Source organism: Ammospiza caudacuta, chromosome Z, assembly GCF_027887145.1.
Source record: "Ammospiza caudacuta isolate bAmmCau1 chromosome Z, bAmmCau1.pri, whole genome shotgun sequence".
NCBI classification, from domain to species: Eukaryota; Metazoa; Chordata; class Aves; order Passeriformes; family Passerellidae; genus Ammospiza; species Ammospiza caudacuta.
In genome coordinates, this window is record NC_080632.1 from 85,287,980 (window position 1) to 85,307,611 (window position 19,632).

Consider the following 19,632-nt stretch of genomic DNA (forward strand, 5'->3'; position numbering starts at 1 on the left):
CCCTTCCACTTACACCTGCCTGGAGTGCTTGGCTTTGGACACCTGTCCACAAGCCCAGCCTTTGGGGGCTGCCCGTGGGTGCCTGGCAGGAACTGCAGTGCCCAGGTGTGCCTGACCCTGCCTGTTGCTGCTCTCCTCCCGCAGGCGGGCCCAAGAGCGCATATCTGTCCAGCCTCACCGCCTACACCCCAGCTTCGACTTCAGCCACCAACTGCAGACTCCACAACCCATAGGCCCCCAGCCCAGGTATCTGGCAGAGGGCACGGACTGGTGAGTGATCCCCATTTCACTGCTGCACCCAATGAGGTGTTTAAAAAGTCCTGGGAAGGCTGCGGGTTTTGGGGAATGCTACCAGGGATCGTGGTGTTGGCGATAGCTAAGGAGCCAGCTCAGTGGTTATGGTGTGGGGAGAGTGCAATGGGAAAACTCATCTCTGACAGGTCTGTGAGAGTGTGAAAGCGAAAGCCTCCTGTATAAACAAATAATTGGATCATTTAGGTTGGAAAAGCTTTCTAAGACTGTGAAGACCAACCATTCCTCAGCACAGCCAAGTCCACCACTGACCCATGTCCTCAAGTGCCACATCAATATGGATTTTAAATCCCTCCAGGAGTGGGGACTCCAGCATTGCCCTGGGCAGCAGTGCCAGGGCTGGACAGCTCCTTGGATGAAGAGATTTTCCCTAACAGGCAATCTAAACTTCCACTGGCAGAACTTGAGGCAATTCCCTCTCCTCCTGTCCCTTTTACCCTGGGAGCAGATCCTGTTCCCTGCCAGCTGTCCCCTCTTGTCAGGGAGTTGTGCAGAGCCACAAGGTCCCCCCTGAGCTTCCTTTTCTCCAGGCTGAGCCCCATTCCAGCTCCCTGAGTTGCTCTTCATTAGATTTGTGCTCCATTCCCTTCCCCAGCTCCATTGCCCCCCTTTAGGCACACTCCATTGTTGTTGCTTGTAACTTTTCACCTATAGATTAATAGTGAAGCCAAGCATTAATTCTCCCAAGTTGCTCTTTGTGCTGTAGGGCACAGAGGCTGTTTCTTTCCTGTACACCACTGTCTGCCTGAACTAGACCCTTTGCTGTCCTTCAGGCACTCAAAACCCAGTGGCCATAATAGTTTCTGTGGTCCAAATTAGGGAGCACCTTACTACCCTGCCATGCAGGGTGGTATGAATGGAGATTTGTTCATCATTCTCCAATTGCAGTGTTTAATACCCTGGAAAAGCTTTGCAAGTTCATTTCATTTTCAGAGCAGGTTGAGAGCCCTTGAACAGTTAATAAAGTATGGTAACCTGGTCAAAAGAATAAGAAAATAAAAACATTCTTCTGAGTAGCTGCTTGTAAGCTGAGCAAAGTCCATTCTGTGCACTGAATGGAAAAAATAGCATGTGAACTTGTAATTAAAGTCAATCGCAATGTGTTTTCACAAGAGGACTGGAATAAAATGGCACAGGAAGTCTTAATGATGGCATTTCCTAACATCTGAGCACTCCACTCTGCAAATGAAAAGTCCTTTTAACCTAGGGTTGTTGCTTTTTTCCCCCCTTCAGTGCATAATACACAATCTAAAATATGACCACATCCTTCTGCAATTTTCTTCTCAGGTGTTCCCATTATTGGCACTCCTGTGGGCTGAATGTGGTCGGGATGACATTTTTCGGATTGGTTTGCAAAGCAGTTCATGTACCATCTGGATAGAGCAATTCTTTCTGCCTCTCTTTCAGCTCAGAGTGCTTAATTATGATCATTAGAAGTATCTGATAAAGCATCACTACGTGCCTTCCCCCTTCCCTCCTTTCCTCCCCTCTGTTGCTCCATAGCCTTATGAAACCCAGGGAGTGGGGGTGACAGGAGCCATACACGGGGAGCATATGTTTGGGTGACTCACTTTCCCTTGGGGCACACAAAGAGTTTTGTCCAGAGACAAATACAAAAGCTCCCCTCTAATGTGTTACCCCTGGATGAGCAGCAGCAGCAGTGTTTTCTCAGAGGCTGCTGGTGGTGGGTGCTGCCACAGGAGGTGCAAGCGGGGATGGAGAAAAGATCTGAGGCTGTATCAGACAGACCAACTCCAAATAAAATCTTCTGGTGAAGAATAAACTAACTCCCATTTGGTTCCTTAAAGCTGCACACATATGCAGTGATGACCATCCTACCTGTTTTATCTGGTGTTTTGTCCTTCACTCCTTGGCTGTTTGTTGGCAACCCATTTACCACAAGCATCACAGCTCTTGGACCTTGCACCTGAGCACCAGGATGCTGTACACTTGTTTCTGTACCATGGGCTAGAAAGTGATGGTTAGTTCCATTCCCCTTCAGCAAGTGTGCTCTGCTTCTTCAGCTCCAAACCCTGGGAAAACACTGTTACGTGCCATGTTCTTCTTTGGACACATCTGTAGACCCAAAGCATCACCTCAGAAACCTCAAGATCTGATTTTAAGTCTCTAGATGCACAAAGAGTTCAGCAGTCCTGTTACTGCAGTTACCTGTGCAGTTTAATAATGACCATTCACCTTTGAGAGATGTTCTCAGTCCTTGATTTCATTGCATTCAGCTTGGTCTGGGTACTAGGGAGTTCTAGAGCATTGCTGCTGCTGCCTGGTGCACAGGCTGTTCTGGATGAAGGGTTTCTGCATCTACTGTCCCTTCAGTTCCCCATCCTCTGGTTGGTGCAAGCAGTTTCACAGCTGCTGGAGGACACATCTGGGCTGCTCCCAAGGAGGTGTGGTACCCACTGCTGCTGTCCACTGTGAAGGGGAGGAGAAGTTGGAGGCCTGAAATGGGAAGCCACCCTTTAATTAGCTTTTCTTTGGGAAATATGAAGACAGTTGTTATTAGCGCAACGGATTTTGAAATGATGATAAAGTGAATGATGTTCAAAGCACTCGTTTGCCAAGAGACTCTCAGGCTGGAGAGAATGGGGATCAGCTAATTGGATTAGAGATGGAAATGCTGCATGGTGTGGTAGTGGTGGGGTTGTAGTTTGTGTGTTGGGTTGAGCAGAGCTGTGATGTTTGATGGCATTTGTCTATGACAAGTCCAGGGATTCAGTTGGGTTAGCTTTGTGGAGGATGACAGTACTCAGATTCACCAAGCTGAGCTGCATCTCTGCTCGCCTGGGCCAGGCTGTGTTCAGGCAAGCAGGGCCACCAGGGATGTCTTGCTCCATTGGTGTTTGCCCTCTAGTTTTGTTTCATCCTCTCCTCCAGCTGCCTCATCCAGGGGCTTTTCATTTCCATTTCTTAAAACCTTAAAATTTTTTTTTGCAAAAATCATGGTTCTGGAGTTCATAGAATCATAGAATTCCAGAATGGTTTGGGTTGGACAATACTGCAAAGATCATCTTGTTCCACCCCCTGCCATGGGCAGGGACATCTTCCACTATCCCAGGCTGCTCCCAGCCCCATCCAGCCTGGCCTGGGGCACTGTCAGGGATCCAGGGACAGCCACAGCTGCTCTGGGCACCCTGGGCCAGAGCCTGCCCACCCTCACACCTCAAAGCCTCCCTACCCTGAGGCTGGATTCAGGAAAGGCACAGTGTCCTTTGACTCCCCAAGTCCTGCCATGATCTGGGCTGGACTCTAAGGAGAGCACAGGCACACCAAAAACCTCACAGACAGTGCCCATTCAGCTTCTAAAAGCTACCAGAAGCTTCTAAAGCCACAATTTTTGAGTCCCTTGAGTAATTAACTGCATTCCTGCAAAACATTCAAGGCAAACTGTAATAGTTTGCAGCACTGGAAGATCCTGGTCTGACAGGTTGAGTTGCTGAGCCTGGGTATCCTTTTGAGCCACCAAAATGCTCTTGCTCTGAAATTAGCAGGGTGCATCTGCACGACTCTTGACCCCAAATCGCTCAAATGCTACCTGGCACAGAAAAAACCCCTTACTCCTTCATGGTGGCCTGGTGGGTGACTCCCCAAACCGGAGGAAACTCCCTTCCAAGCCAAGCCATGCCAGGCTGAGGAGCAGCCCAGGGCTCAGCAGGGAGGTTTCCCTGAGTGGGGTCTGGTTGCTGCAGTCCCCTGGAGCACAAGCAGGCACTCAGAGCCACATGTCCCTCCTGGTGCCCACAGGGAGGGCATAGAAACAACCCCTCACTCCATGACTCCCCAAAACAGAGGAAGCTCCCTGTCAAGCCAAGCTGTACCACCTCTCCAGTCTGAGGAGCAGCCCAGAGCTCAGCAGGGAGATTTCCCAGAGTGGGGTCTGGTGTGCTGCAGTCCCCTGGAGCACAGCCAGGCACTCACAACCACGTGTCCCTCCTGGTGCCCACAGGGACCTCAGCGTGGACGCGGGGCTGACCCACGCCCAGTTCCAGGTCCGGCCGGTGCCCCAGCCCTATCAGCATTACCTGGCCACTCCTCGGGTGCACCACTTCCCCAGAAGCACATCCTCAACCCAGGTGGTAAGTGAAACACTCTTACTGAGAAATGTTTTATGCATTGTCTGCCAGAAAGCAGTCAAAATAAAGGCTGCTATCTTTCTATCACCTGTCTCCTGCAAATCCCACTTATCTCCGGCCGTGGGAGGGAGTGTCTGAAAGGATAATGTTGCATCACTGCACTGGCTTAGAGAAAGAAAAGAAAAGCTTCAGCTGTTCTGGAAGGATTCGGTCCATTGCTTGCAGCACCACGTTCACAAGCTGGTCTGCAAAACATGGGCAGGATGTGAGAGACTCAGCAGTTAATATTAATAATATAATTAACACTGGAAGAAACTGTGATCTCCCAGGACTTTTTGTGTGCTGAAGGACTGGCAGTGGGTGACTGCCTTCCCTGGTGTCAGCCCCCAGGACCATCCCTCATCAATCATTGTTCTCTACGTCAGCTCTGATGCCACCTGTAAAGGTTTTCATGACCTCTTGCACAGGTGGAAGTGGGATTGATGAGAAGACAGGCTGACTGGGGTAATTTTCTACCCCTTCTCTTAGCAGGGTGTTGTATTTGGAGCTAAGTCAAGCCAAGCACTGCTAATCCTTAAAACACCCCCAGAAATCCCATGAGGACAATTTTCCCTTATGCTGTGTCAGACCCTGACACCTGTGTACTAAAGCAAGCCTTAAAAAAAACCCAATCAAAGCTTGAATGAACAGAAATCCACCCATTTAAATGAAATAAAATTTCATTGTAATCTAATCCATGTTGGGGGTTTGGAACTACAATGCTGTGGATGATATAGGAATTATTATAACAGTTTATTTTGAAGGAGTTGCACGTTCTTAGATATCATTTCTAGGAAATGTATTCAATAAAACCTCATTTTTTTGTTATCAATAGGCTTAAATTGGTGAAAATGTCAATCTACTCTTTCAATTTGAATTTTTCAAGCATTAGATTTACATCAGGGCACACAAGGGTTTTCTGTAGGCAAGTATACAGGTGGCTTTATTTTTCTCCCTCACTTTTTTCAGGTTGTTCATGAAATCAGAAATTACCCTTACCCTCAGCTTCAGCTGCTTGCTCTTCAGGGACTGAACCCAAGCAGGCACACATCCGCTGTGCGGGAGAGCTATGAAGTACGTATCTGGGGACTGGAATTATTCATTTTTAAAGGGCTGTGAATTTATGCAAGCTCTGCTATAGAGCTGTAAGACAGTTTTTTGTGGTGTGGCAGTTGCGTTGAGCCTTTCATCAATTTTAGTAATAGCTGGGAAGTGATGGAGTTGAGTTTGGTTAAAGATGGTTTACTCCAACGTGCCTGGGTCTGGCTTGGGTTGGTTCTGGCTCCTTTCATTTATGAACAAAGTGCTCCAGATCTATGGGGCTTTGTTTCCCAGCTGTCAGATGAAGCTCAAATCCCACCCTAATTTGTGAAATATTGGATATCCAGCTCTTTGCCTCTACCTCTTAGTTATTACCCCAAGTGCCAGGGATCAGATCCATCATTACAGCATGGTTGATTTGGGGTTGATGGCCATTCCCACTGAGCAGAGGACAGGAGGGACCCTCAGTTGCCAGCAGGTATGGCTGTGTGGTGGGAGCAGTGGGGATGGCACTTTCCTGATGTTCCTGTGCTGCAGGAGCTGCTGCAGCTGGAGGACAGGCTGGGCAGCGTGAGCCGGGGCGCCGTCCAGAACACCATCGAGAGATTCACCTTCCCCCACAAGTACAAGAAGGTGAGTGCCCCAGAGCACAGCACGGCTGCCAGCCCCTCTCACTCAGCCAGGGGCTGTGGGCACGAGCAGGCAGCAGGAAGGACTTTGGTGGGTCACAGTCCCACTGCAGCAGGGGTGCTGTAATTTCTGGCGGGGCTCCCGGGGGCGGGAGCGGTGGCATAGCTCAGCTGCCTGTTTCTCACTTCTAGGCTAGGAAGCTGCGGGCCAAATTTTCAAAAGGGTCTCAACCTTCTCCCACCACCCAGCGGGTGCAATTTTCCCCCTGTCTGCACCTGGTAAGAAAGTGCACACCACCAAGGGGGCTTGGTGCATGCAAACCCGCCCCGTTCTGCATGCCAGCGGCGCTGCCCCGTGAGGGCTCTGTGTCCCAGGGAGCCTTCTTCTCCCCTGGCTTCACCAAGGGTGTCTCCTCTGTTGAAGCTGACCTCCCCACCCATGAGGAAATGGGCACATTTTTGGGTTGTGCTCAGTAGAAATTGGGAAGAATGCTTGTCTGGGTCGTCGTTCCTGGTGTCGGTCATTCCTGGCTGGAGGGTAGGGATGTCGCATTGCCCAGGTTGGAAGTGAGGTAACTCCTGCTGCACTTGTCTCTCATTACATCTCCAGTGAGCCCAGGAAAAGGATCTGAATAGCAATGGATGTGTGGGGGAAGAGAAAAAGGGGCAGCTGACAGGCTAAGCACAGCCCTGTGGTGCAGCATGGGACTGGGCCAGTGGCCAAGCTGGCGTGGGGGCACAGTGGCTGCCCTTCCTGGCAGTGGTGGCACCATGAGATTTGGGGTCTCCCCAAGGAGAAGCCTCCAGCAAAGGAGACCATGGGGCCGTCCCCACTGCAAGGAAGTGGTGGGGGGCTGTATTAGGGCAGCAGAGGACAGGCTGCTCCTTGGGGCACTGCCACCAGCCTCACTGCCACCAGCCTCAGAGGAGACATGCCAGCCTGCAGCATGCTGGTGCCACACGCATCTTGCTGGCTGTTTTGGCTGGGCTGGCTTCCCCGAGCTGGAGGATCTGGCTGATAGATGGAGATCTCATTATTTATCTTCCTGCAACTGCCCAGGCTTGAGAGAGCATTAGAAGGGCAAGGTCTAACCAAATGTCTTTATAATCTTGCTGCAGAGAAGACCACAGGAAGGCAAAGCTGAGCAAGACGATGGCGAGGAGTCAGATACGGACGAGAAATGCACAATCTGTCTGTCCATGCTTGAAGATGGAGAGGACGTCAGGTGAGATCCTTCCATCCCCTCCTCTGATTCTCAGTGCCATCTGAGTTGTGTTTATTTGGATTAATGTCTCTGTTCTTGTCCTGGGAAATTCACCTGGGCTGTTGTGGGGTCTGGGAACCCAAATGCTTTGCAGATGGACATTGATATGGCAGGAGGAGCCTTGCTGCAGCACGGGGCCAGGTTTTTATAGTGTTCCCTGGGTTTGGATCATCTGCTTCCAGGCTGTGCCAGCTGGCCAGGTGGCAAAGTGTCAGAGAAGGGTAGGTTAGACTGATCTCTGACAACCATCTGCAGCTTGGGGTCATCAACACCTGAGCCTGACAGATGACCAAAGTATGATAAAAAGCAGTGTTGGTGAGAAGTCCAGGAGAGCTGGGCTTGTGTCCAAGACACAGCTGCTTTATTGTAGAATGAGTAGGATTACTTTGCCCACATGGTCACAGAGAATCATCCCCAGCCAACAGAACTCCAGTTCTCTCTAACATACATCCCAGGCTGCTCACTGGGTCCAGTCTCTGCTTGAGACACAGGATGGGGACAAGAAATTGCAAGGGGCTGAACTATAATGGCTGAAGGGACTGCAGGTGAGAAGTACTACTTCTCTTCTCATCCTTAAATTCTCAAGAAAAGCCCTGATCGTTTTGCTGTTGGTTCTTGTGGTTCAAGGTTTCCCTGTATCACAGGGGTGACACATGATGATGGCAGTAGCGATGTAGGTGAAATGTGACCAGGTTCCCTGGGGACACACATGCAGGAACAGTGTGGGCCCACCTGACTGCTAATGTGACACAACCATGAAGAGCTAAGAGGCTTTGGAGTATAACCTTGCTCCTGAAAGGTTAAAAATTAGCAGCCAGAACAATTAATAACTGGAGCAACTCAGTTCAGGATGGTGTGGGGGTTTCTAATAAGCCCAAGGAGGACACTATCTCCAGCCCAGTGCCCTGTGTGAACTCGCATGGCTGGGAAAGGCTGCTGGACCTTGGTGGCAATGGTGTCACCCCAGGAATGTTTCCAATGTTCCAAGCAGCCCCAGATGCTGTTTTTCATCTCTTTTTGCTCCCTTGGACCTCCTCCACCCTAACAGTGGTGTTGTTCTCTCTGCAGGCGGTTGCCCTGCATGCATCTCTTTCACCAAGTGTGCGTGGACCAGTGGCTGGCCACCAGCAAGAAGTGCCCAATCTGCAGGGTGGACATTGAAACACAGCTCGGCTCGGACAGTTGAAAAGACTGGCTGGACACACCATTTTCCTTACCAGGTCGTATGGCCATACACCCTTGCAGCGAAATTTTTTGCCTTCTGAGCCATTTGATTGGGAGGGGAAGTCTGCAGGCACGGTAGGGAGGAGAAGGAGGAGGTGATACAATATCTAGCAGTAGGAGATGTTGCACATATACGCAGGATACAGGCCCAGTGAAAGGGAGCTGGCATTCCCGGAGCTCAGAGACCCCGTGCTGCAGAAGATTTTAGTGTTGAATATGAAGGAACTAGTTGTGGTTAGTCCGGCCTGTCAATCCTGCTTTTCATGGGGATTGTATATATACCTCTCAAATATGTAGAAACATGTTAGGGGTCCTTTAGCTATTTCTATGGATGGCAGCTGGAGCATGTTAGCTTAAGAAATGTTGTGTTTGATGCCCTACTCATCTTGTGGTGGACATGTTGCTGTTACCTAATTTGCACCAAATATTTTTTCATAGATTCCTTATTTTGGTGCCTGATTAATACATTGCAGAGGGGGAAATAAAGAGGTCAAACATCCCCATCCTTGGGGTGGGGGAAAGAAGAGAAAATGCAAAATCCTGTTTACAGTCAGAAGGGTTTGTGCTCTTTGCCTCAGCCGCGTGTGCTTCTTTCCCTTGCATTTACAGTGTGTTGCAAATTTAGAGAAGCTTAATAAAAATAAAAATTGGGGATAAAATGAACGAAGCAATAGGGAAAAGCTTCGTTCCTGCTTGTCTGCTGGTGCTGGACACTTTCTGTAGCGGCAGAGTATTTGAGTAGATGCTGTTTCTTTGCTTTCTGTATTTTAACAAAGTAGCTTGTCATATCAAAATCCAAGGAAGTTCTGTCTACATGATTGCAATTGTCCGTGATGCTTTCTTCTGTGAGCTGTGTGGCGTGTTGGCTTTGCCAGCACTGCTCCAAAGTGATGGTTACGGAAGCCGGCGCCTTCCACTGTTCTTTGGGGCGTGACAAAGGCACCGAGAGGTGCAAAACATTGACTCTCCTCCCATTGCCAAAGCATCTCTTGATAAGGGGACAGAAGAGAACTCGAAGCTCACAAGACACTGCTGAGACCATGAACTCTTGGTCGTGGGAGGGGAAGGCAGGTGCAGGTGGGGCTGCCACTTTTGGGAGCCGTGACCTGCCCCAAAGCCCGTGCACCCGTGCACTTGCGGGCTGGCGTGCACGTTTCAGGCCGTACCCACACGGAGTAATCAGTGGCTGTTAAAAAGAAACTTAATCACATTAACACTCAAAACAGAATTAAGAGGTAATACCCAAAGGAGTGAGCTGTTGCAATCCATGCTCCCCCCAAACAAAAAAAAAAAAAAAAAAAGAACTCAGTACGCCAACTGCAGGGATCGGGCGGAAAACCCTCGGGAAAACTGACATTCATAACCAAAACCTGTCATTTTCTTTTTGTTTCTTTTTTTTTTTTTTTTTTCTTTCATACCAAGGGAGAAAAGAGCTGCAGAGAGGCAGCAGGGGAATTAGAAACATAATCTATTGAAAATGTTGGTGTGGTGGGAATGATTTCTGTCTCCCCTGAGCATATGTTTCACTGGAGAGAAATGCTCTCCCAGGTAAATTCAGTCATAAACTCTCATCTGAGAAACTGCAAGATTCTCATGAGCTGTAACTGGAAAACACCAACCTCAGAGGCACACAGAGATTTACTTTTTCCCCCAGTGAGAGAGGAGAGAGAAGAAGGGAAGCCCCATGTGAGGGTGCAGGAGCCTCTCATTGCGTGCCAAAGCAGGTGGGAGAGAGAGGAAGGAGACAAATGGTGACACATAGGGAAGATGTATAAGGCAGAAGTTCTTGGCTGTGAGGGTGGGGAAGCCCTGGCACAGGTTGTCCAGAGAACCCTGGAAGTGCTAAAGGCCAGGCAGGATGTTGTCTGGAGTGACCTGGCCTAGTGGAAGGCATCCCTGCCCACAGTGGGTTGTTTGGAACAAGATGAGCTTTGAGGTCCCTCCCAAGCCATCCCATGACTTGATGGCACATTTGCCACCCAGCACAAGTGACGGCTTCTTGGGCAATGTGGTGGTCCCAGCCCTGATGTCCATGGGTCAGGGGGTGGCCCATGGATACCTATGGGTCTTGCTCCACCAGCATTGAAGCAGCATTACAAATAATACTAATAATACTAATACCATGACAAGCAAAGCAAGGTTTTGGTGGTAAAATACTCTGCGCAGGTTTGGTCTGCCCAGGTGTGACATGTGGGGGAGAAGCAGGGAGAGCAACAGGGGGATTGACACGCCCACTGGGTGGGGAGGGAATGAGGAACACTTCTGGACCCTGTGTTTTCTTTTAAAGCCTATGAAAAAGTGTTACTATTTGCCTAATAAACAAGCACAGTTTTTAAAAAAAAGAATAAAAAAAATTGATCAAACTGAAAAAAAAAACCAAACCAAACAAACAAAAAACCAAGCAAACCTTTGATGAAGAAAAGCACCAAACTCCTATGGTCTCGTGTGAGTGACTGATCCCAAGGTGCGTGCGAATTTACAGTGTCTGGAGTTGTATCAGTGTGTCAGGTTCCTTTGCGTTTAAATAATTTGTACAACTAGGTTGCGAGTTAGGATTGTGAGTTTAAAAACAAAACAAAACAAAACAAACATCAACAACAACAACAACAACAAAAAAATCTAGAAACAAAACATCAATAGTTTACAGGGTTTTGTGAGTTTAAATGCCTTATATTTAACAATCATAATTTATGACTAACTTGTAGATATTGTGGGTTCTAATTTAATTATTTTTATAGGTTTTTTTTGCATTTTTAATTATAATTTATTTATTTAGAAATTACTACTAATTTTTTTTATTACTCCTATTACCTCATTTTTGCATTGTTTCTGGGAATGGAATGCTTTGCATGCATCGGTACTTAAAATAAAATTAAACAGGGGATGTGGGGGGTAATGCTTATCTTGTCAAAAACAGTAAAAAAAAAAAAAAGAGAAAAAAATCAGGGTGTGTGATTACAAACTGTATTACTGTGGTGCTGTTACCTTGGATACATTCCATAAAAATGCAAACCTTTGATTCTGTATGCTGTGACATAGTGGAAAACTGCAATATAGTGACTGTGTTTAGCACATATATATGAATATTATTTGCACTCATAATCAAACTCTGGTGATCCTTTCACTTGCGTCCTTGCGCACTGAAGGCGGTTAATGACGCTCTGCATAAACCAAAACATTTTGGTTGTTTCTTGGTACTGCCCTGTCCCTGATGCCTCTGGTGATGCTGCTGCTGCTGCTGCTGCTGCTTGTGTGACCCTGCAATAACACCCAGCAGGCCCCCACTGCAAGGGGCAATGCATGCCTTTAGTGCAAGATTGTGTCAAAAGCCCAGGTTTGGTGGCTCTGTAATTTTTGGCGTCTATCAGTGCTTGGTTTGGCTCTTTTCACCCTCTGTGTGTGCACCCAGCTGGGGTGAAGGAGGCAATAGGGTGAACTTAAGCTTGGAGGCAACAGAACTGAGGGTTTCAGTGCAGTTTTTAGGGGTTGGCTTCCTTACTCAGAGGCTAGGAAGGCCCTGGCACTGGTTTTCCAGAGAAGCTGTGGCTGCCCCATACCTGGAAGCATCCATGCCCAGGTTGGATGGGACTTGGAGCAACCTGGGATAGTGGAAGCTGTCCCTGCCCATGGCAGGGGGTGGAATGAGATGAGCTTTAGGGTCCCTTCCAGCCCAAGCAATTCTGTGATCCTGTGACACCACGTCTAGCTGAGAGTGGTTGGGATGGACACGGGATCCATTTGCCATCTCCTTGCAGTGCCTGCCATGGGCACTGGCTGTAACCCAGCTCTGACACATGCAGGGGGCAGAAGCACTTAACACTGGTCTTGACCAGTTGGCTTCACCCCTCCTGTACAGGAGGGAGCCTCAATTTGGAGCTTTTTAATCCAGTGTACAGTTGGGACCCACTCCAGAGCCCTCCTGCCCCCAAGAAGGGGGTCAGCCCCAAAATGACATGGCCAAGCATCCCCATCCTGCCATGGCTGCACCACTCTTGCAATGCATTGCCCTTTCCCCAAAGTCTCCTGAGTATCACAAGTTCCAGCTTTGCCAGAAGGTTAGAGAACCTCTGATAACATTTTAAGCTTTAAGCCATAACCATGCTCGGTCAGTGCAGACATTTAGCTGTGTACAGGCAGAAGTGGGGTTTGATGCATGTGCTCAGCCAGTAGCCATCCTCCCCACAAAAAGGCTCTGGATGAAATTCTCAGTTGGGTTAGAAAGGCACAAAATCACAGTACCTTAATTCTTTTCTCTCTGTCCCTTCAGGGTGCTGCGCTGCTTTGTTGACTTTGCCTTACCCCAGGTTTTAAACCTGTCTGTGTTTTTTACCTTGCTGCTCTGTAACACTCCTCCCCTGTAGCCTGGAGCTGTGATTTTGAGCTGTGTGGGGACTGGGGGGTTGGCTGTCCTCCCCCACAAAGTCACTGTAAGAGGGATAAGAAAAACAAGGAGCGAGTAAAACAAAACCCCCTCTCCTTTAATGACCCGGGCAGGTGAAAGGATCACCCACATTTTTGTATTCCTACTGCTGTTCTGTTGTGCTGTGCAACATTTTGCTACATAGACTATTTTATAGAAGAAAGCTAGAAAAATATTTATTATTAATATTAAAGCAATAGTGCATTGAAGAAATGGAAAGACATTAGAAATGGTGTAAATGCTTAGATTCACTTTTGGTGGACTTTTTGTACTTTATTTATAACTAATAAAACAAACCGCATTGCTAACTATAAACCTGTGCCACGCAGAAGACACCTGCCAGGGCGGTCGCTTGGTCTTTATTTGCCGCTCATTTCTGGTTTCTTTGGGTTGGAACCAATTCTCCTTGCACTGCTTGTGTCTTTGATGAGCAGGAGAAGCACTGCTGGGGTAAAAACTTCCCTGCCCATCTGGTTTGCAGAGGCTGCTGGTGGCTGGGCCCCACGACAGAGGTGAGGTGAGACTCTCCACACTGGGCACGTCGCTGTGTGTGGTGTCCTGTGGCACCAGTTTGGTCATCAGGTACCAAAAGGCTTTCTAGAATTTCAGGAAATTGCCTGTTAAAGAGAGATTTCTCCTCTAAACGCATCACACAGTGCCTGTTAGGTGTCTCTAGCAAGTCCTGCAGAGGTATCAACAGGTTCTCCCACCCTCTCTCCGGATGGAGAAGGATTTCCTTCTGCCTGGGTCTCCACTTTAATAACTAGGAACGGGAAATTGACTGGAAGAAAAGAAAAACCCCAAACCCTTCAAACCTATACATTTGGGGGTATTTTCAGTCCTTTTTGCTACCCATTGGAGAACCCAATGGGTCATACACCCAATTTTGCATCCTGCAAAATCCATTCTGTAGATCGTCCCGTGCTCTTATTTCCTTCCACAACAAATGGTGCCAGTCTCTGCTCCTGCCCACTCTTGATTCAGCTGCTCGTCCTGAAAAGCTGAGGCCAGTGCCCAGCTTTGACTGTGTGATTAGACTTAAATAAGCTTTGGAGACAAGTGGCTGCTGATCACAGAGATTTGGCTCCTGTGGCTGAAGGGAATTGCTGGCTCCCCCAGCATCCATCAAAAGCTGCATAAGGGATGAACCGTGTTCACACCACACGAACCTCTTGTTACAGGAGGCTTTTAGAAACTCAGAAAACAGAAAACAGGTTAAAAGTGACCCGCTGGTCCAGCTGGGGAAAATCTCAGTTTCTCACTGAGATCCTGCTGATGTCCTTCAGAGGGGTGACGCCGCTGAGAGAGGTGCTGCAGATGGCAATCAGGTTTGTTTTGGAGCTGGAGCAGGAAAGGAGCTGCCACAATCTGATAACAGCCCTGCTGAGCACAGAGCCTGCCTGGGGAGGGAGAGGGGCTCTGCCCATCACAGCACAGCAGCACAGACCAAAATGCAACATCTTTATTCACTGCCAGCATCTGCTCTCACTGCAGCTGCCCAGGGTTGAGAAGCTGAGCCTTTATCCAGTGTTATCCAGTGTTTTCTGGTGCCTAAATCTGGGCCTGGCCCACAGGTTGCAGCTCAGAACTGTACAACCCCATTAATAATTTTTTTTTTCTTTTTTAAATTTTTTTTTTTTCATTTTAACTCTTTTCTAATTTACAGTTGGCCTCTAGACACAAGGAAGGAGCAAGGAAGATTATAAGATATTTTCTACACACAGAACATAAGATACTTCACATCTCAGTCATTGCCCCTTCATGAGCCTAGGGTTCACATAGGGATATGATGCTACCAAAGATGCTTAGCAACAATTTCAAAGAGATTTGCAAATAATTTTCTGTGTCCTGCACCAAGAGGCAACTGGTCCTTCAGCATGAAACACTGCTAAGTACCCCTTGTTAATGCTTGTTTCCACTGGCAGCACCCAAGTGCTTTAGTAAGCCTAAATTTGGTAAACACAGAACTTCATCGGAGTTCCAAACTGATGGAGAACACAAATACAATGGCCCAGCCAGGTTTTGAAGACTCACACTGAGTGCTACCAATCTTGCCCTTTGCTCTTGCTTCTTATTTACACTGTTGTTTTAGGATGAAGGAATGTGCATTAAAATGCCACCAATTGGGAAATAAAGTAGAAAAAAAAAGAAGGCAGAGGTTGGTGGTGGGAGCAGGAGCTTTGAATCTGCCCAACATTCCAGCCTTGGGCAGCTTGGCCTCCACAGGAAAAGATTTACTAAGCCCTGCAAAAGGCACAGGACTAGGAAAATTTTGGCTTTTCTCCTCCCTAGATCTCCACTTGTCCAAGAAACTGTTGGATCTAGCAGCTTGATGCAAATCCAGCCTCTGGAAAAACTCCACTCTTGCCTTATTACTTCTGTAGCAGCTGTTGCAGCAACAGAGGGATTCCCCAGAGCCAGGGTGGAGCTGAGCTTTGCACTGAGGAGGGGCTTGTTTGAAGTGGAAAAAAGCAGAGTTCCTTCATGCTTTGCCAAGGCTGCCTTCCTGGAGTCAGTGTGGGTGCCGACCCTCTATCAGCAAACTCTCCCTGGCCCTTTCCAGCTCCTGGCAGCTTTGCCTGGGGCTTTGGTGCTGAATAAGCCTGTCCAGGGATGGCAGGGGCCTTGATGACCCCAGGTACCTGCAAACCCATCTCCCACCTGCACAGTGGTTTGGTCACCCTGAAGGTATTAATTCCTGTGCCTCAACCCATGTTTCTGGCCACTTGCCACCTGTGATTCCTCCCAGACGTGAGCACATTTCACACGCAAGGTAAGAATTTATCTTTCCTCCTTGCCACAGGGAGGGATGGTGTGTGGATCAGGAGCTGCCTCCCTGCTCCCCAGGGCTGGAATCATAGAAGAATCCTGGAACCATAGAATCCCCATGGGCTCACAGAATGGTTTGGGCTGGAAGGGACCTCAAAGATTCTGTTCTCCCCCTCTGCCATGGGCAGGGACACCTTCCCTTAGAACAGGTTGCTCTCAACCCTGTCCAACCTGGCCATGGAAGCAAGTGCCAGTGCAGTGAGCTTGCCCAGGGGATGGCAGGGGTTAAACTGATGCTCTAAAATCAGCTTTCCCCCTACCCTGTATGAAGTAGGAGAGACTGGAGCCATCTGGAAATGCTGGGACTGCAGCACTGTACAGGGACAAACTCCTATTTCACAGCAGCACTCATTTGTCTGAAAAGGGGCCAAACCTCTTGACAGGAGAGGATTTTTTTTCCCACACTGCTGGTCAAACTTGGGTGGGAGGGAATGCAGGGAGATCAAAAGCCTGACCCTTATTTTGCTTCAAACACATACTGGGGAACTGCAAGGACACTGCACAAGAACAGCAAACCCAGATGCACCAGACTCCACTCATGGGATGCCCTGCGTATCCAGGGAGTCTGAACTCCATCTCAGCAGGATCCCGGGGATGCAATCAGACCCTAGCAATCACCTCCAGCCCTCCTAAGGGCTGTTCTGCTCCTCATGCTCCTTGCTAAGGGCTGGGCACACCAGTCTGCCATGAGGAGGGAGAGCACAGCCAGCAAAGGCTGCTATTATTGTTATTCCTCCCAGTGAGTAGCTGATCCCTGATGAGCTTGATTACTGGGCTCATTTAAGCAACTTGCTCTGCTCCAGAACCATCAGTTACCATAAAGGTTTCTAAGATGAATTAGGCTGGGCTATTATTTGTGAGCTGGCAGAGACAGCCATGATATCAGGTCATGTCTCTTTGGTGGTGCCTGCTGTGGGAAACAGAAATCCAGAACTCCCCTGGAAGGGCTTTAGTGGGTTAGCAGCTTTCAAATACCTCTGAGCAATCAACAGCATTTCTAAGATGCTTCTGACTCCTGTCTCAGCATCACCAGGCTTTGCTGGGCCTCCTTTGCCCATGAGGAGTGAGGGACTGAGCAGTGGGACAGTTCTGCCTTGTGGCCTGGCACATCCAGGCATGGTCCCAGCAGAAGCATCATCCTCCACCCAGGAACTGGCTGGGCTTGGTGGGTTGAGCCCACTCTTTACCCCTTTGATCCCTGTTCTTGCAAAGTTCTTGTTTAAAGCCAGCTTCTGGCAGAGGGTGGGCCAGGAGGAAGGTCCTCATGGCTCAAACACCTCCATTTTTCCTCCTAAGGATGTGTCCTGCTGCTTTGCAGCCTAGAGAGAGAGACAGGGCTCCAGAAGCAATGATTTATGAACAGATTTTCTTGTTGGTGCCTGTAGAGATGTGAGTGCCTGGGAAGAGCTCATTGACAGGAGCACTGGCCCTTACTGCCTGCAGGAAATCCCTTCTGAGCTACGGAAAAAGACAAAACAGCAATCCTTATTAAAGGAAAAAAAAAGTTGAAATGCATGGCAGTTGCTCTGAAACAGAGCTGGTATTCAGGCCATGTAGGGTATGATTATCCTGAGTCAGCTTTGAATATAGTTAGCACAGCTTCCTTGCTGTGGAATTGATTATCTGGAAGGTCTTTTGCACTGGCAGCTGTAACCATAGATCTCAGCTCTTGGCAGAGTTGTAGGAATTCAGCCAGGGAGCAAAGTCTGCCCTGGGGGAAAAAAAGCTCACAGGTCAGAAAACATCACGCAGATCCCACTGCTTGAGACCTGGCTGGGGGGATGCAGATGCTCCCCAAACTCCCCATGGAACATCCCACTGTGCCTGCTGTGTTTTGATGTGGTGCCCTTGGAGATATCCATATGTGTGTATGGACATGCAGAGCTTGCAGTTGCCAGAAGTGGGAAAAAACTGTGATCTCCAAGCTCAATTTTCTAAAATAAAAGTGTCTCAATTCTCTCAACCTCTATGCTTATCTAAAAGTGGAGCCTATCAGTGGAGTAGGTCAGTGGGTATTCTCAGCTCTGTCAAGGCATAGCACTGAAAGCAGAAACATCTGAACTGGTAAAGGAAAGTTTATATCTCTGTCGGTTGTAGCTTTTAATCATAAATAACCAATAAATGCATTTATTTAATTAATAGTTTTATGTGCACTTAAAAAAAAAAAAGCAACATTACTTTTACAAAATGTTAACCCAGGAAGAAGGTCTTGCTACTAAAAATCTCTCAATACAAAAGGCAGTGTATTAAAAAGTAAAAGGCAATATAAAACAGTATAAAGAGAAAAAAAAATGCATACTGAAGGGACCAGACCCCTCCTCAGTAGCTAGGAAAAAGATCCCTACAGATTAACCCATCCCCTCGGTTTTCATCCAGCCACTTCCCACAGGGAAATATGGTGGTGACGCCAGTGGCCGAGTTGGTGATCTCCACCCTCTCCACCAGCCAGCCCGGAGCCAGCCCGCTGTTGTCGTGCTCAATCTTGACCTTCTTCAGCTCCCCCATGTCCAGCGTTTCCAGGTAAAACCTGCTGGTTTTGCCTCGCTCGAAGAGGTTCCTGAACTTCTGCCGGAGCGCGCGCCGCCCCGAGTCGCCGTTCAGGCCGTAGATGGTGATGAACACGTTGGCGTCGGTGCCCGCGCCCTTCTCGAAGCCCGTGACCACGATGGTCTCGTATTTCACTGGCACCAGGCTCCGGGCTTTGCTGGCAAAGCTCTCGGTGACCTTGGCACACTCGAAGACTTTGTAGTCTCGCCGCTTGTAGTGCAGAGGGATCTTCGCGTTGCACCTGAAGAAGTACCTGATGTGGGGAATAAGGGGAAGGTCAGTGGCATCGATGGCCACTTTATGGGGCAAATGTGAGGGAATTGTGGGATTGTTTGTGTTGGAAAAGCCTTCTAGGATTGCTGAGTCAAAGTGCTACCCCACCCCAGCACTGCCCCGTGTTCCCAAAGCGCCACATCCACATGGCTTTTGAATTCCTCCAGGGATGGTGACTCCACCACTGCCCTGGGCAGCTGTGCCAGGCATGGACAGCTCCTTGCATGAAGAAATTTTCCATAATATCCAATCTATCCTTCCCCTGGCATGTTTTGAGGCCGTTCCCTCTGCTCCTGTCCCTGTTCCCTGGAGCACAGCCCGACCCCCCCGGCTGTCCCCATCTGTCAGGAGCTGTGCAGAGCCACAAGGGCCCCCCTGAGCCTCCTTTGCTCCAGGCTCAGCCCCTTCCCAGCTCCCTCAACCTCTCCTGGGGCTCCAGCCCCTTCCCAGCTCCGTTCTCTGCCCTGGACACGCTCCAGCCCCTCGGTGTCTCTCTTGTGCTGAGGGCCCAGAGCTGTCCCCAGCACTGGAGCTGCCTCAGCAGCGCCGGCACAGGGACAGGCCCGGTCCACCTGTACCACGTTGTTGGTACAAAAATGGAGCCAGAAAGTTTGGGAGTGTGAATTCTACTAAGTTGCCCAATATTAATGCTGTTTCAGCATTTTCCCCTCCATGTACCAGAACTTGAATATTTCTCTAGAAAGAGAGCCACAATGGAACTTTGCAGCTGGAAAAATCTGACCTCTCCCCACACAGCTGCAGACACACTGCTCGTGGGAAGGATCTCTGTGGCTCTTGTCACCTCTTCAGCCTGTGCAATGGCATGACCAGTTCCAGACCCACCAAGGCAGTGACAAGCAGTCAGGCCCAGAGCTAAAGCAGGAAAAAGGCATAAAAAAAAGGAACGGGAAAGATGGAGGTTTAAATCTCCCCTGCCCTTTCTAGTTCACCTGTGTCATCTTTAG

The 19,632-nt window shown here is 48.8% G+C and overlaps 2 protein-coding genes across 2 annotated transcripts in view; one reads left to right on the top strand and one right to left on the bottom strand.

The window, feature by feature from the left end:
• The window catches only part of ARK2C (arkadia (RNF111) C-terminal like ring finger ubiquitin ligase 2C), a 50,690-nt gene extending 41,949 nt beyond the window's left edge, over positions 1-8,741 (top strand). The window contains exons 3-8 of the mRNA XM_058824201.1: positions 145-270; positions 4,274-4,403; positions 5,409-5,513; positions 6,018-6,113; positions 7,229-7,335; positions 8,443-8,741. Of these exons, the coding sequence (XP_058680184.1) occupies positions 145-270; positions 4,274-4,403; positions 5,409-5,513; positions 6,018-6,113; positions 7,229-7,335; positions 8,443-8,560 (682 nt within the window). The 3' untranslated portion in view covers positions 8,561-8,741. The remainder of the gene's footprint in view (positions 1-144; positions 271-4,273; positions 4,404-5,408; positions 5,514-6,017; positions 6,114-7,228; positions 7,336-8,442) is intronic.
• Positions 8,742-18,166: 9,425 nt separating this feature from the next.
• Positions 18,167-19,632, bottom strand: part of LOXHD1 (lipoxygenase homology PLAT domains 1) — a 79,757-nt gene continuing 78,291 nt past the window's right edge. The window contains exon 25 of the mRNA XM_058824078.1: positions 18,167-18,647. Within this exon, the coding sequence (XP_058680061.1) occupies positions 18,167-18,647 (481 nt within the window). The remainder of the gene's footprint in view (positions 18,648-19,632) is intronic.